Source organism: Oratosquilla oratoria, chromosome 6, assembly GCF_046742065.1.
Source record: "Oratosquilla oratoria isolate Oo_2021 chromosome 6, ASM4674206v1, whole genome shotgun sequence".
In the NCBI taxonomy this organism is placed as follows: Eukaryota; Metazoa; Arthropoda; class Malacostraca; order Stomatopoda; family Squillidae; genus Oratosquilla; species Oratosquilla oratoria.
Genome location: NC_134782.1, coordinates 23,227,986 through 23,243,756, shown reverse-complemented (window position 1 = coordinate 23,243,756; position 15,771 = coordinate 23,227,986). Strand labels below are relative to the sequence as shown.

General features: G+C 37.2%; 1 protein-coding gene and 1 long non-coding RNA gene across 2 annotated transcripts; one reads left to right on the top strand and one right to left on the bottom strand.

Moving 5' to 3' along the window:
* Positions 1-548: 548 nt before the first annotated feature.
* LOC143026343 (zinc finger BED domain-containing protein 5-like) lies at positions 549-6,627 on the top strand. The gene is made up of 2 exons (XM_076186563.1): positions 549-1,601; positions 1,904-6,627. Exons 1-2 carry the CDS (start codon positions 1,583-1,585, stop codon positions 3,688-3,690), a joined length of 1,806 nt encoding a protein of 601 aa, XP_076042678.1. The 5' UTR covers positions 549-1,582; the 3' UTR covers positions 3,691-6,627.
* A 2,516-nt stretch (positions 6,628-9,143) lies between these two features.
* LOC143026344 (uncharacterized) lies at positions 9,144-14,360 on the bottom strand. The gene is made up of 3 exons (XR_012966472.1): positions 13,964-14,360; positions 11,143-11,344; positions 9,144-10,321 (listed from the first exon to the last, which is right to left on the bottom strand). It is a non-coding gene; the product is annotated as an uncharacterized LOC143026344 (long non-coding RNA).
* Positions 14,361-15,771: the final 1,411 nt, after the last annotated feature.

The window sequence follows — 15,771 nt, the reverse complement described above, 5'->3', positions numbered from 1 at the left end:
CGAAGAACCCACAGTCGGAAGAAAAGGAAACTTAGAGGAGAGTATAACTATATTTCGGCCTAGCCGAAATAGTTATACTTTCAGCCCCCCCCCCCTGGATCCGCGCCTGTTCGGCTAATAGCTATAGCCCTCTTCAGGAAAGTACCTGAAGAGGGCTATAGTTATTAGCCGAAATATAGAAGTTATACTTTCTTCTAAGTTTCCTTTTATTCCGACTGTGGGTTCTTCGTGATTATTATTTACAAATGTGCCACTACATTTTGTCCAAGTGATATGTAGCTTATGTTTCAGATAATATTTCGAGTAATTTCTTTTATTAATAAAGGTCTTTATTGTGTAGTTAAGTTATCACATAATCATTTTGCTATCGCTCTTCATGAACGTTACAAGGAGTGAACTAGGTCATGGGAGAAACTTTGCCAAGTTTAACATTATAATAACTATTTCCTCCGTTTTCTCTGTCAAAAGTATTCCGTTTTCTAAACATTTATAGTTTGTAAACAAGAAGTTTAATTGGTGTTCCCACGAAAGGTAAAGGTTTCATTTTTCTTTGTCTACGCGTGAATATAATATTTTTATATTGGAATGATGCTACGGGAAGATGCATAAAGTGCCAGAGATGAAAACTAAGTAGTCCATATTGTAATATTATACAATAGTCTTGCCAAATTCTTCGTGTGTATTCTTTTATTTTTGTCACTATTAAATTTTCAATATATTCGTACCTGCGTAGGGCCCATGGGCGTCCGCAGGGAGGGTGGGGGTAGGGGACATTGCCCCCTCTGTAATTTAATTATTTATGGGAAAAATGCAAGGAAAATACAAAGTTAATAAGATATTAAATTCTATGGTTGGGTGAAACTATAAATTGTCCAAAAATTACATGGAAAATGCAAAATAATAAAATTTAAATTATTAGAATACCGTGATTATACCATATACATTTATTAACTTTATTACTGTAGTCTGTAATTGTATGTAAGTATTAGATTACTTAGGAAGTATCTTGATATAACCTTATTCCATTAACTATATATGTATAATATCTTTAATTTTGCCCATGCCAGCAAAAATTCACACGGATACCCCTGATAGTGCCCTGGATCAAGATAGGGCCTTCACCACCTGCATAAGCTCTAATGATCTAATTTTATAAGATTCTAATGATATCCAATCCCAATTATGAATTAGCCTAACTAGATTTTTTTTAATTACCTCCATCCTTGTGGAACTGTGTGGTGGAAGCAGTCAGGATCTGTCTCCCACAGAGACAGTTCATTGAGGCCTAATACAGAGGTTCATTTATTTTACTGTCTACTACAATCTGCTCAAAATCAAGGTTTTGTTCATGTGCTCATGTGGGTGGTGGGGACCTGGTAACACTCAGGCATAGGAGAGCTGATCTTAAGAGTGAAAATGACAGTCTACATCTCATTCACGAAACAGTGCTGCTTTTTGGTTGTTTTTTCTTTTCTGCCATCACCTCTGCCAGACAAGCATGGAATGCCTTTGCCCTAGAATCCATCCCACCTGAAGTCGTAAAGGTTATAGGAGTGAATGAGCTCAGGTCCACATTTTGTATATGCTTATTCAGGTTCTAGGTAGGTATATTCAATGTTACTTTTATTATAAAAACTTTATATTCCAATACACCCCTTGGATACCTGAATTAAGCCATTTTTATTATAAAAACTTCTTATTTGATTGCAAAATTTGGATTCCCAAATAAGCCTTTTTATTATGAAAGTGCATTCAAGACAGATACACAATTTAAGTTAGCCTTAAATGGTGTATACATCTTTATATACTACAAAATAAAGCCATAAATTGATTCATATATGTATTAAATTTACTTCATTTATGAAATTGCATTTCACTTCATAAGATTTCTCGTTTATTTCAGTTACGCCCCATGTGCATAAAATGAGTAGTGGACGCAAGAAGAAAGTTCGTCAGTACTCGGAGAAATTTTTAAAATTTGGTTTCATAGCCGCTGTCCATGATGAACGGTCACCTTTCTGTCTCATATGTCAGCAATGTTTAACCAACGAATCAATGAAACGAGGTCGTCTCGAGGCGCATTTGAAAGTAAAACATAGTGCGTATGCAAATTCAGATATGAATTACTTCAAATCTTTAAAGGAGAAGTTTGAAAAAAGATCAACAATAAAGTCTTTGTTCGCTGCACAAACTGTTACTCACAGTCCTCTTGAGGCAAGTTATGAAATTTCTTTACTCATTGCTAAATCTGGAAAAAATCATACTGTAGGAGAGGATTTAATTAAACCATCAATATCAGCATTTCTTAAAACAGTTCTGGAAAAAGATGACAAAGATGTTAAAGCCATGCCACTCAGTAACGACACTGTTAAGAGAAGAATAGATGAAATGAGTGAAGATATTGAAACTCAACTTGTTGAAAAGCTGAAATCAAGAAAATTCTCAGTACAGATGGATGAAGCAACTGTGAGAAACAGTGAGGCCTTATTGCTAACCTATGTAAGATATATTGACAAAGGTGAATTTGCTGAAGAAATGTTATTCTGCAAATCTTTAGAGACCACAACTACTGCAACTGATATATATAATAAACTAAAACACTACTTAGATATCAATATGATACCAATGAAGAATATAACTTCGTGTGCAGCTGATGGTGCTCCTGTTATGATGGGCAAGAAAAATGGCTGCTTAAAATTGATGAAAGATGAGAATCCGGAAATGCTTCTTGTGCATTGTGTTATACATAGAGAGAACTTAGTGTCGAAAAATATTTCTCCTGTACTTAATGAGGTACTGAAATCAGTTATAAAATCTATCAGTGCAGTCAAAGCTAATGCCAAATGCAAACTTCTTTTCAAGAAATTTTGTGAAGATAACAGTGCAGACCATGTGAGACTTTTACTTCACACTGAGGTACTGTGGCTTTCAAAGGGAAATTGCTTGAAAAGATTCATGGAACTATTTGATGAGTTTAGTGACTTTTTAAGTGACACACCTGAAATGAAGCACCTGCTAACTGTTGATGGAAAAGCACATGTGAGTTATTTAGCAGATATTTTTGAAAAGCTGAATGTGTTGAATAAACAACTTCAAGGAACAAATAAAACACTTGTTGATGCAAAAGCAAAAATATTTGGCTTTATTTCATTGATTGAGTTATGCCAAAAACATATTTCAAACAAAAATTTTGACCAGTTTCACTGGCTTAATAAATGTGAGCCAACTGATACTGCTGTACAAGTTATTGTGGATCATCTAAAAATATTGGCCTCTGATTTTGAAGAAAGATTTTCTGATTTAAAACAGGTCGATTTTCCATCATGGGTAATGCAGCCAGTGCTAGTGGATGTCACTGATGTTTCAGTGCAGTACCAAGAAGAACTCTCTGAATTACAAAATGATGAGTCAGTTAAAACTTTATTCAACATAAAAGGAGTGATGGCATGGCTTTGTGATGAAACAGAAACTAAATACCCTAATTCAACTAGCTTTGCAAGACAACTATTGTTACCATTCCCATCTTCACATTTAGCTGAATGTGGCTTTAGTGCTGTAAATGATTTGCTGTTGAAGAAAAGAAATTCACTGGATATCATTAAACGAGGAGATTTGAGACTGAAGCTGACTAAATTATTGCCTAATATAAAATCTCTTTGCAGCAAGCATCAAGCACAAGGGTCTCACTAACTTCACTTCACCCACTTATCTTGAGATGTGTTCGGTACTTTGAATTTGATACCTACCTTTACTTTAACAATAGAAATTATTAAATAATTTGTGTTAATTGTACATTTTTGTATGAGACAGTCAACAAATATCTCCATAAAATGAAATTTTCCCTCTTTGTATTACCTGTGAATTCTCATCATATTATTATTTTAATTTAACTTTTTTTTTTTTGTAATTTGTTAAAAACATTAACTTTTTTTTTTTTTTCAATGATGCCTTGTTCTATTGAAGTGGTTTAAACCAAGGTTTTATGCTTTTTCAGCTGAAGGGGAGTTTATTTTTCAAATGATAAGAATTGTATATCACCATATGGGGATATCAGGATTTTAAAGGTGATTAGGTGGGGCATAATGGCCAAAAAAAAAAAAAAAAAAAAATTGAGAACCAGGGGTGTAGAGGAAAGGGAGGCTTTTTGGATAGATTTAAATGAGTGCATGGAGGGTTTAAAGTGGCCCATACACGATCAATTATATTGTGCATTTTCATTGTCAATTCTCTGAATTGACAATGAAATTGTGCAATATAATTGATCATGTATGGGCCTCTTAAGGGAGAAATGTCAATGTAGTGGTATTAGATCTTAATGCTAGGGTAGGAAATGAACCAATAGATGGAGTGGTTGGGAAGTATGGAGTTTCAGGAAAAAATCATAGTGCAGAGTTGATGGAGATATGTCTAAAGAGTTGATGATAAATACAGTGTTTAGGAAGAAAGTCAAGCATAAGTACACATAGGAAAGGGTGGTAGAGAGGGCTTTAATGGACTATGTAGTAGTACCCAGGAGAAGAGTAGGAAGAGTTTTGGATGTACATGTTCTAAAGGGAGAGAGTTGGGGAATATCAGATAATTTTTGGTGGAAGGTAAGTTGAGAGTGGAAGATAAATGGAGAAAGGAAAAGGACAAGGTAGGGAAGTGCATAAAGTAAACTGCTTAAATGAGAAAGAAAAGGAGAAGTGCAAGAAGCTGAGAAGAGTGGGAGAGAGTGAGGGATATAGTAGAACTAGGGTGGAGGAGGAATGGGGATGGTTTAAGGAAGGAGTCACAAAGTGTGTAAAGTTGGTGTGTGAAACAATGAGGATGGGAGGAAATAGAAGGAAGGGTAGTGAGTGATGGGATGATGAAGCAAAGAAGGTTGTAGAAGAAAAATGAGCATTCACAGATTGGTTACAAAATAGGATGAGAGGTACAAAGAAAAGAGAAGTAAAGCACAAGATAAAGGAGTCAAAGAGGAAAGCAGATGTGAAATGGGGTAAGAGTATGACAGAAAATTTTGAAAGGGATGAAAAGATGTTTTGGAAGGAAATTATAAGGCCAGATGAAGAGATGGCAATAAGAGGAAGATGGGCAGTGTATTTTTTGGGAGTTGCTAAATGTGAAGGAGGATAGGGAGGGAAAGGTAGTTGCAGTGGGAAGCACCAAGAAAATGAAAATGATGAATGAGGGAAGCGGAGGAGAAATAAGTAAAAATGAGATAAAAGCAGTAATTAAAATGATGAGAGCAGGTAAGGCACCTGGGTTGGATGGGTGTCATGTGGAGTGTCATAAAAGGGGAGGTACAGTGATAGTGGACTGGCTGGTGAGGTTGTCTAATGTTTGTATAAAAGAGGGTAGAGTGCTGGAGGAGTGCCTGTGTAATTCCACTTTGCAAGGGAAAAGGGGTCAATTGTGAGTATATTAATTTGAGAGGGATCAGTTTGTTGAGTGTAGTTGGAAAGGCTTATGAGAGGGTTTTGATTGACAGGATTAGGAGAGGAACATAGGGAGTAATTGGTGAGGAACAATGTGGGTTTAGGACAGGTGGGGGTTGTGTGGATCAGATTTTTATGGTAAGGCAGATATGGGAGAAAGCTTTTAGAAAAGGTAAGGATATTTTTTGGGCTTTTATGGATTTGGAAAAGGCTTATGACAGGAAGGCACTGTTGGAGGTATTGTAGATATATGGGGTAGGAGGAAAGCTATTAAGAGCAATCGAGTTTTTATTAGAGTAGTAGAGCCTTTGTTAGAATTAGAAATGGAGAGAGTGAGTGGACTGAGGTAAAAGTGGAACTTTGCCAGGGATTTGTTGTCACTTTGGCTGTTCAGTTTATAAATGGATAGGGGTGTGTGAGAGTTAAATGCAAGGGTAATGGGCTGGGGATTGGAGATGGTCAAAGAAAATGGAGAAAAATGGGAGATAAGCCAATTGTTGTTTGCTGATGACACTGCGCTTGTAGCAGGATCAGAGGAGGGATGAAAGAAGTTAGTGATGGAGTTTGGGAAGGTGTGTGAAAGAAGGAAGTTGAAGATAGATATGGGTAAAAGTAAAGTGAGTATTGAGGAATAGAGACTGGAGGAAGTGGATAGCTTTAGATACTTGGGTGTGAATGTGGCAGGAAAGGGAGGAGTGGAAGTGGAGGTAGAATGTAGATTGAGAGAAGCAAATAAATGCCTTGGGGGATTAAAAAGTGTAATGAGAAATAGACATTTGGGAATGGATGCTAAGAGGAGATTGTATGTGTATGAAGGAGTGATTGTGCTAACAGTACTATATGGGGCAGAAACATGGAACATAAGAGAGGAGTTTGTATGTGAAATGAAATGGATGAGAAGTATGGTGGGGGCTACTAGGTTGGATAGAGTGAGAAACTAGGAGGTGAGAAGGAGAGTGGGGGTAGAGAGGGAGTTGGGAGATAGGGTTGATGAAAGAGTATTGGGATGGTTTAGACATGGAAAGAATGAGTGTAGAAAGATTAGTGAAAGAGGTGTGGAAGGAGTGAATGTGAAGGGGCAACCAAGAATGAGATGAATGGATAGGGTAAGAGAGGCATTGGGAAAGAGGAGAATATCTGTTGAGGAGGGAAGGGAAAAAACAGAAGATAGGGGTGAGTGGAATATGGTTGTGTATGGATGATGTGATGCAAGGAAGGGAGTGAGGGGGATGAGGGGGGGTTGCTGATTAAATGAAGTGGCCTTACAGTGGATGTGCTGTGTCTTGCTACATTGCTTCTGACCCAAGGCAGTGGGCAAGATGCTGGGATAACATGTCATCCAAGTGGAGCCAAGATTAGTCGGAGGGAGGGGGGTGAATGGGAATGGAGTTTGTGGGGATGGAATGGGTGGGAGTGGATTATATGGATTTGTTTTTTGGCTACCTTCCTTGTACAGAGAAAAAAAAACATTGGTGTATGTATGTGTGTATATATATATGTATATATATATATATATTTTTTTCTTTCTTTTTTTTTTCTTTCTTTCCTTTAATTAGTCTCGTATGAATAGCAGGCAGGAGGAAATGCTGTGTTGGAGAGAGAGCAGACACACAACCCAGCTCTAGAGATCAAGGAAATCTACCTAGTTAAATAGAGTAAGATGGTTGGAAGAGAACAATGGGGGTCCCAATCTGGGACAAGTAATATATTAATGCATTTGATATGAAACATTCTTTTTTTCTTTTGCTGTGTCTTGCTGCAGTGCTTCTGGCAGCGGGCAGGAGACCGGGATGACCTTTCATCCATGAGGAGCTAAGATGAATGGGAAACAAATGGATGGTGAATAGGAGTGGAATGAGTGGAGTGAATACATGCCTTGACTGACTACCTCCCTTATAAGAGGGTACAACCCATTGGTATATAGATAGATAAAATATGAAACTTGTAGAAAGCAGTATAACAGACATCTATGAATTGCAAGGTAAGTGAAACCTCAAGCTGAAATGTAGGTCAATATTGGCAACTGAAGATGAAGTAAATAGTGAATAGTGGAGAGATGTAGTTGAGGTTAAAAATTAAATGAAAGCACTCAAGAAACAAGTGATTAACCAAACATACATTATTTGAAAATAAATTATTTCAAAAGTAAATTGAATGATACAGGTATTATAGAAGGAATCACTTGAAATCGAACTTGAGGAGTGAAATGGTGGATACAAGTTAAAAGAAGAGGATATTACATTGGAGGACATCATGAAGCAAAGGAATGGATAAGGAAAAATGAAGAAAGTATCTGAGAAATCAAACAAGGACAGAAGGGTGGTTAAAAATATTAAAAAAGTATGGAACAATGATAAGAAGAAAAGGAAGATGTGGAGAAGATGATAAAGATACTCGGCTACAGAAACATTGATAAATAAAAAGGTAAACTTACAAAATTGTATTATAGTGGTAAAATGACAAGAGGAACATTTGTCAATAAGAAAGGAACAAAAAATGAAAGAGAAAGCAAAGGAAATAGTACAAGTAATAATGGGCAATGAGGAAGACATACATGAAGAAATAGAAGAATTAATCAGGAGGTTAGCCACGTATTACAAGGAGGTGCACAAGACAAATGAAAGATACATTCAAATTGCAAAACATTATCAATCAATTCGTTGTTCCTGATCTCTAGCAGATGGCCTGCAGCCCTAAGGAAACAAACAGCATCTTCTGGAAACTATTGCTAGTTATCTGAAGGGCACAAAGCACAACAAATGAATTAATGAATAAGACATGGAAACCAGCAAGTGATGACAAATTTCAAAATAGGCATGAATGCAAGAGAGGAAGAAGGTGACTAATTGGGACAGAGTGAGGGGAGTAGGGATCCATTATTCTATATTTTTCTCATATAAAAAGTCAAGACAGGATTATCTTGTGGAATGTAAATCACATTATTTATGTTATAACAAATTTATTCAACTATTTTTCTGCGGTACAACATGTAGATCCATAAATTATTATTTTACAAAATATGAAAAGGTAAGAGGGATTAACACAGACACTATTCTAAAGCTCTGAGTGGCTGGGCCTAACAAGAAGAGTGGTGGCTACATAATGCATATCATAATGTTGCAAAAATGGATATTATAACAATCCTTTAGTGAAAGGAACCTTGTTAACTTTGCCAATATTCAAATAAAAATTAATACAATGCTCATACTCAAAGAGGTTGAATTTAACCTGCTTCAACTGAGAGGTCTTGATTATACTAGAGCACAAAAGATTATTATGGAAATAAAACATAAATGAGTGGTTAATAGTGCACATAAAGAAGACACATGACAACTGCTGTAGAAGCTGCCAGAGTGACAAGCCAAGAAGTTGCTACATTTTTGCCACCATCATCACTGCCATCATTGCTAGTCACCTCCACTGTCGCCACCATTGTCAACATCTGTGGTTCCATTATCAATGTCCTCTGTAGTACCTGGAATTATTTACACTCATTTTAAGAGTAATAACTTGTATGTCATGACAAACAAAATACACTTCACCCAAAGTGAGAAATATCATTATATTTGAGTTTCATGCACTGGTGGCATAATCGAAATAATGCTGGGCTTGTATTCATGTACTTGTAGGTTAAAAGTCCCACACTTCTCAATTACCAGCAGTAACTGTTACCAACCCCAACAGTCTATGTATTTACCTAGTTTTACCTAGTTGTATTCCTGGATGATGGGTCATCCCTGCATCTCGCCCATTGCCCTGGGTTAGAAGCAATGCAGCAAGGCTGCTTCATTCAATCGATTACCCACCCTCTCTATCCTATCATACAGAAAAAGAGAAGATGGTGGAGAAATCCCTTCAGGCTGTATCAAAATATCATTCACACATAACCGCTCACTAGCTGTCCCATCCCCCACCCACTCCCTTCTATGCATCACAGCACTTACTTAAAATAATAATAAAACTAGGAGTGGATGGGAATGGAGTATGTGGGGATAGAATTTATGCCTTTGTTTTTTGGCTACCTCCCCGGTAAGGGGGGAAAAGCCTTTGATATATGTATGTAATATAGATATATGCACCATCACTGCATACTCTAATCTGGGACAGATCAGATTAACTAGAAGTTTTTTTTTTATCACCTCTACCTCCTTGTACTGTACAAAAATATAACTCATGTTTATCAAAAGCATATATGTCGTTCCATAATCTTGTTAATACACTCAACCCTCGATTTAGCGGACCTCAAATTTGCGGACTTTCAATTTAGCGTACAAAAAATGTGTGTCCAGTAGTAACGGTGAAATTCCGGACGAAGGCCATATAATGAAAATTTGCCCCCTGGCTGGCTCCACTAATCCAATGGACATCCTGCACTGTACATATGTAAATAGCAGCAACTATATTTAAGGTAAGAAATGGTTCAATTTCTTCTCTATATTTAGTGTACATCATTATACATATGTACTGTAGCTTTTTATTACATATCTAATACTTATGTGCACACCAAAACCTAACGGACAATTTTCTACATAACGGACTTATGTCCGCTATCCAGTATTGGTAACGGACAGACCTGATTTTCAAATAATGGACTTTTGCAAATAACAGACAAGGGTCTGTACACATTTGTCCATTAAATTGAGAGTTAAGTGTATGCTTTTTTGAGTGACAAATTCTCAATAACCAACAGTGCACATTACAGTTAGGTAACTATACAATTTGGTACATTAGTTAAGTACAGAGAGGGAGTGGTGAGATAAGTGGGAGCTAAGATGATTTATACTTTATAATTACGTACATGGCTGTATTGTTTTTGTTTCACTCCATATCAAAATATACTCTCCTTGTATCATGAATCCAACTGTAAGTAGGAATGTAGAACCCTCTGGGTATTTATCAACCTGTTGGTAAGGAACATTTAGATTGTGAACCAACTTTTGTGCAAGCACTGAATTTATTCTTTCTATTACTATCTATCTATATACCCGGTACCAAGGGCTTTTTCCCCCTTACACAGGAGGTAGCCAAGTCAAAAGGCAAGCACCCACTCCCACCCATTCCACCCCTACCCACTCCATTCCCATCCACCCTCCCTCCCTCTGATCTTAGCTCTTCATGGATGATGGGTCATCCTTGTATCCCACCCACTGTAACCACTTCTCTGTAACCCTAAGGGGTACATTCCTACAAGAAGTCCTCCTAATACAGCTCTGGAAAATTGGCCACCTCATTTGGTCAAATCATTACTGAAACGGGGGGAAAAAATCATAATATAGAAAAACATCAAAGGGTAACTGTTCCATTACAAATAGAGGTGATAATAACCTAATTCTTTCTGCCTAAGAGCATACTTTGAAGGTTGTCCTGGTCAGAAAAAGATTTTATTCAAGTATAATGTGGCTACCAACCTGATAGGATTAAAATATCTTAATTTACTTATAGTTACCAAGTAGTAGTATACAGGATAAGAACTATACTCATCTATCCATCCCTAACAGTTAAATCTGACCCTAAATTATCTAAATATAATTTTATTTTATCATTCCTTCATCCAAACTTTTCCAACAATAAATAATTTTGTGTCAATAACTGTATTTCTTAATATCCTTCAAACATTTAAAGAGAGAAAGGAAAGAGATAGAGCGATAGATACAGAGTAAGAAAGAGAGAAAACATGGATAGAGGAATAATCACAAGTAATAAAGTCATTTGTATTGCTTACCTAGAACTTGTGATCCTGCAGTGTATATTGTCGAGAGCCATTGATAAAGTTAATAGGTATGAGTTGCACTTTTTCAATCCAGTTCTCTCCATCCTGCACACCATATTCTACCTGTTGGGGTGGGTATATGGCAGCAGTCTTCAAACTGTGTATCTCAACACAGTGCTCATCAAGTATTGAGGTTGTTGAAGAGCAGTTTCTACTGCCAAAATGTGGAAAAGAATGATAAAACAGAGTGCATTTTAGCAATCTTTTTCTGCAGTATCAGCATCACAATTATTCTTACAGATAGTATGCCTTTATGCTAAATCCATAGGGCCAACAACAGGTACCTGCAAGCATTGGTCTAGCAAGACAGGCATCAGAGAGAATGATCTTGCCTCCCATCTTCAAAACCCATTTGTACCCTCTCCTCCAACTATAGGTGTAGCCCTAGGGGCCTCTCCCAATAAACTTTGTATTTCTTCTACCTTTTTGTATGACATGAGAGTTGACAACCAAGAACTCCTCCCCTCCTCCAACCACTATAAACCAGTGACATGTAAACAGTTCAATACTGTTTGTTTAAAGTAGGTGGATGGGGTTGCTGGGGCAACAAATTAAAGGAAACAACATGTCAGAAGAATATCAAGAAATAGGTTTCTATGTCAGTGCCTCAACTCCTGGAATAAATTAGGTATGATAGTTGGAGGAAAAGAGATGGAACCCCCACAAGTATAGTATTTTCCTGTTTATTTCACCATGAGTATAACAATTAGGTAGATAAGATAATACAGCACACAAATTTCGTCTCCGAACAATCTGTGGGAGGGTTTGAAGACCAACTAATTTGATTAAGATTTATCAATAGGAGGAGTGGAGGTGGAGGTAGAATGTAGTTTGAGAGAAGCGAATAAATGCCTTGGTGGATTAAAAAGTGTAATGAGAAATAGACATTTGGGAATGGATGCTAAAAGGAGAATATATGAAAGAGTGATTGTGCCAACAGCACTGTATGGGGAAGAAACATGGAACATAAAAGAGGAGATTGAATGTATTTGAGATGGGGTGTCTGAGAAGTATGATGGGGGTTACTAGGCTGGATAGAGTGAGAAATGAGGAGGAGAATGGGGATGGTAAGGGAGTTGGGAGATAAGGTGGATGAAAGAGTATTGGGATGGTTTAGACACATGGAAAGAATGAGTGAAGAAAGACTATTAAAAGAGTTGTGGAGGGAGTGAACATGAGGGGGTGACCTAGGGCGAGATGGATGGATAGGGTGAAAGGGGCTTTGAGGAAGAGGGGAATGCCTATTGAGGAATGACGGGAGAGGACAGAAGACGAGTGAATGAAGAATGGTTGTATATGGATGATGTTGTGATGCATGAGGTGGATGGTGAGGTAGTATGTGTGAGAAAAGATTGACACAGCCTGAAGGGATTTCTCCCCCGTCCTCTCCTTTTCTGCATGAGGGGATGGAGGTGGGGGGGGGGTTGCTGATTTGATGAAGCAGTCTTGCTGTGAATGTGCTGAGTCTTGTGACACTACTTCTGATCCAGGGCAGTGGACAAATTGCAGGGATGACCCGTCATCCAGGAGGTGCCAAGAAAAGAGGGAGGGTGGAGGGGAGTGGAGTGTATTGGGGATGGAATGGGTGGGAATGGTTTTTATGCCTTTGTTTTTTGGCTACCTCCCTTGTAAGGGGGAAAAAAGCCTTTGGTATATGTGTATATATATATATGTATATATATATATATATACTAAATGTACACCAGCCATCATTTTGACCATGGTTGAAGCCATCAACTCTGCTTTACAAGTTTGGACAGCCTAAGCTGCTGATAAATGACAGTTTATGTTTGGAACTTAACTGGGTACTTCATGCTCATCAGTAAAATTCTTGGGGAAAAAATAATCACTATAAAAACAAGAAAAGATTAACAACTGTACATCAAACACAATTCAAGACTTCAGCATGTTTTCCAATATTCTAATGTTAGTATTCTAATATGTTTAGGGTGCAGACTCCATATGTTTAATGATGTAGTGCAACCCTGAGCCTGGTCAAGAGACCATGTCAATCTATCAGGATGTACTTCTAGGGGGAAATTTTGGTGTTCATGGGTTTTGAAGATGGGAAGTAGGAAAATAATCCGGTAAAATTTTACTTTCGACCATTGTAGGAATATAGCAATACAAAATTAAATAGTAATTTTGTAAATTAAAATGTATGAACGTAATATGCAATTTTGTGTGCGGAAATGAAAATAAAAAAATTTGCTAAAACAGATTTCTTGTAACGAAGTCGTGTACGACGAATGGTACGCCATGTTTGTTATGGTAGATGCCGACGTCGGAGAAATGAAAGGACGATCAATTTGTCTACACTAAACTAAACTAACCTAACAGGTAAACTTTTACTTTCGACCATCGGAGGAATGTAGCCATACAAAAGCTGGGAGAGTGGTTGAAAAGCCCCGCCAACTTCTCTCACGACGACGACGACGACGACCAGCCGGATGATATCTAATTTGCAGGTAATGATTTATTAAACACAGGTTAGGTTAGTTTAGTTTGGTTTAGACAAATTTATCGTCCTTTCATTTCTCCGACGTCGACATCTACCTTAACAAACATGGCGTACCATTCGTCATACACGACATCGTTACTAGAAATCTGTTTTAGCAACATTTTTATCTTCATTTCCGCACACAAAATTGCATATTTCGTTCATACATTTTAATTTACAAAATTACTATTTAATTTTGTATTGCTATATTCCTACAATGGTCGAAAGTAAAATTTTACCAATAATCCCCTCTTACATTGATCATACAGTTACCCCTAATGCAGCCATCCTTTGTTGGTCTTTAGTTGGGGAAGTATCTTTCAGTAACTGGTCATAATATACCTTCTTGGTCAGTAATCAGATAGAACAACTACATCAAGAAGGAAAAAGTCACAAAATTCTGACTAGACATATCTTTAAATGGACTGAAAAATGAGCAACTCTTAGGATGAATAAAATCTAATTTGATTTCATATTTATTTTCACTGTATGGGGCAGATGCTGCCAGCAAGAATATCACTCATATTGAAGAGGTTTATTGCTTCAAGAAAAGCATGAATTTATATATTTCAATTCACAAAGTTTATCATATAGATATATTGCTTAGGTTGCACAATGTAGCTACTGCCATCCACATACTGACAATGACGGGGCTGGACACGCAACACAAACATGGTGTCTCAAACCTATCATCGCAGCTTTATTTAATGTATTTGCTTTAAGCAAGGTTTTTTTTATTTTTTATTTCTGCCGAGAAAAACATATATTACTTTAATGTATTTAAATTTTTCAAATTTATATTTAATTTTGCATTGATATATTGTATAGGTGTGAACTTCCTATAATACCTTTGTGTAGCTCAAAGAGGAGTGGTCCCAAAACTGACCCTAGTGACTTCCATTGGTTACTGTGGCATTCTCTGATGTTTGAAGATCCACAACAGTTGCGTGAGTTCTTCCTATGAGAAAACTGTGAAGCCATTCTCCCAACTTGTCAGAAATGCAGTAGGATGCCATGAGCAACTTTGTTTAATTCAAGAAACACAAGGTTTAATTTCAGTTCCATTTGTTGTAAGGAACACATTTCAGAATTTAGCTAAGATTATCAACTGTGACTGTCTTACAAAGCTACATCAAAGTAGGCATACACTAGTATTTTTTCTAAACAAACTATTCTGGAAATTTACAACTCTCAGATCTAGTTATCTTCATAATAATAAGCCTATGTCACATTTGTAGCCTTCAAAAAATTAATAACTGCCATGTTGTATTCGGTCTAATCTTTTCCGTAGCTGGTATTTCTTTCGTTTTCTTTTATGGTGCATATATTAATGAAATCGAAATGGAAGTCTGCAAACAACCAAACACTAGTAAATAAACTTTAATGTTCTAAACACAGGGAACGAGGTAAGTAATTTCTGATGCCAAACATGTGCGACACACTCGAAGATGACTTTTTTCGTTCTCTCCCTCAACTTTCGTCACCCTTGCATTATACAAATCGTTTGACAGCCAATTTTCTTGAAAATTATGACGTGTAGACATGATAACTGAGGAAATAAATACTTTCAATTATTCCATCATGTACGATTACTGGATGGCACACCTATAAAAATGTATTTAAGACTGTTGCCTATATCGTTATCTCATTATGAGAAAATTATAGAAAATATGCAGGAATATAAAAACGTAGATGTGATTTGAGTTGCACAAAAGCCTTCGACAAGATAGATCACGGCATCCTCCTTCATAAACTGAGGATACTGGGCAAGTGGATACACAGCTTCCTCACAATTCTGACACAAATGACAGTTCAGGGAGCCCTGACCGAGCTAAGTGACCAGCTGAGTACTTAGGGCTCAGTCCTGGGACCACTTTTATTCCTAAACACGACCAAAGACATTGACAAGGACCTACAGTATTCACATGTATCATCTTTCTCCGACTACACCAGGATCGTCAGGGACATCAAATCTGCTGCAGACGTGACCCTACCACAAACGGACCTGAGCAGAGAGGCAACATGGGTCGAAACCAACAACATGGCCCTAAACGAGGACATGTTCGAGCTCCTGAGACACG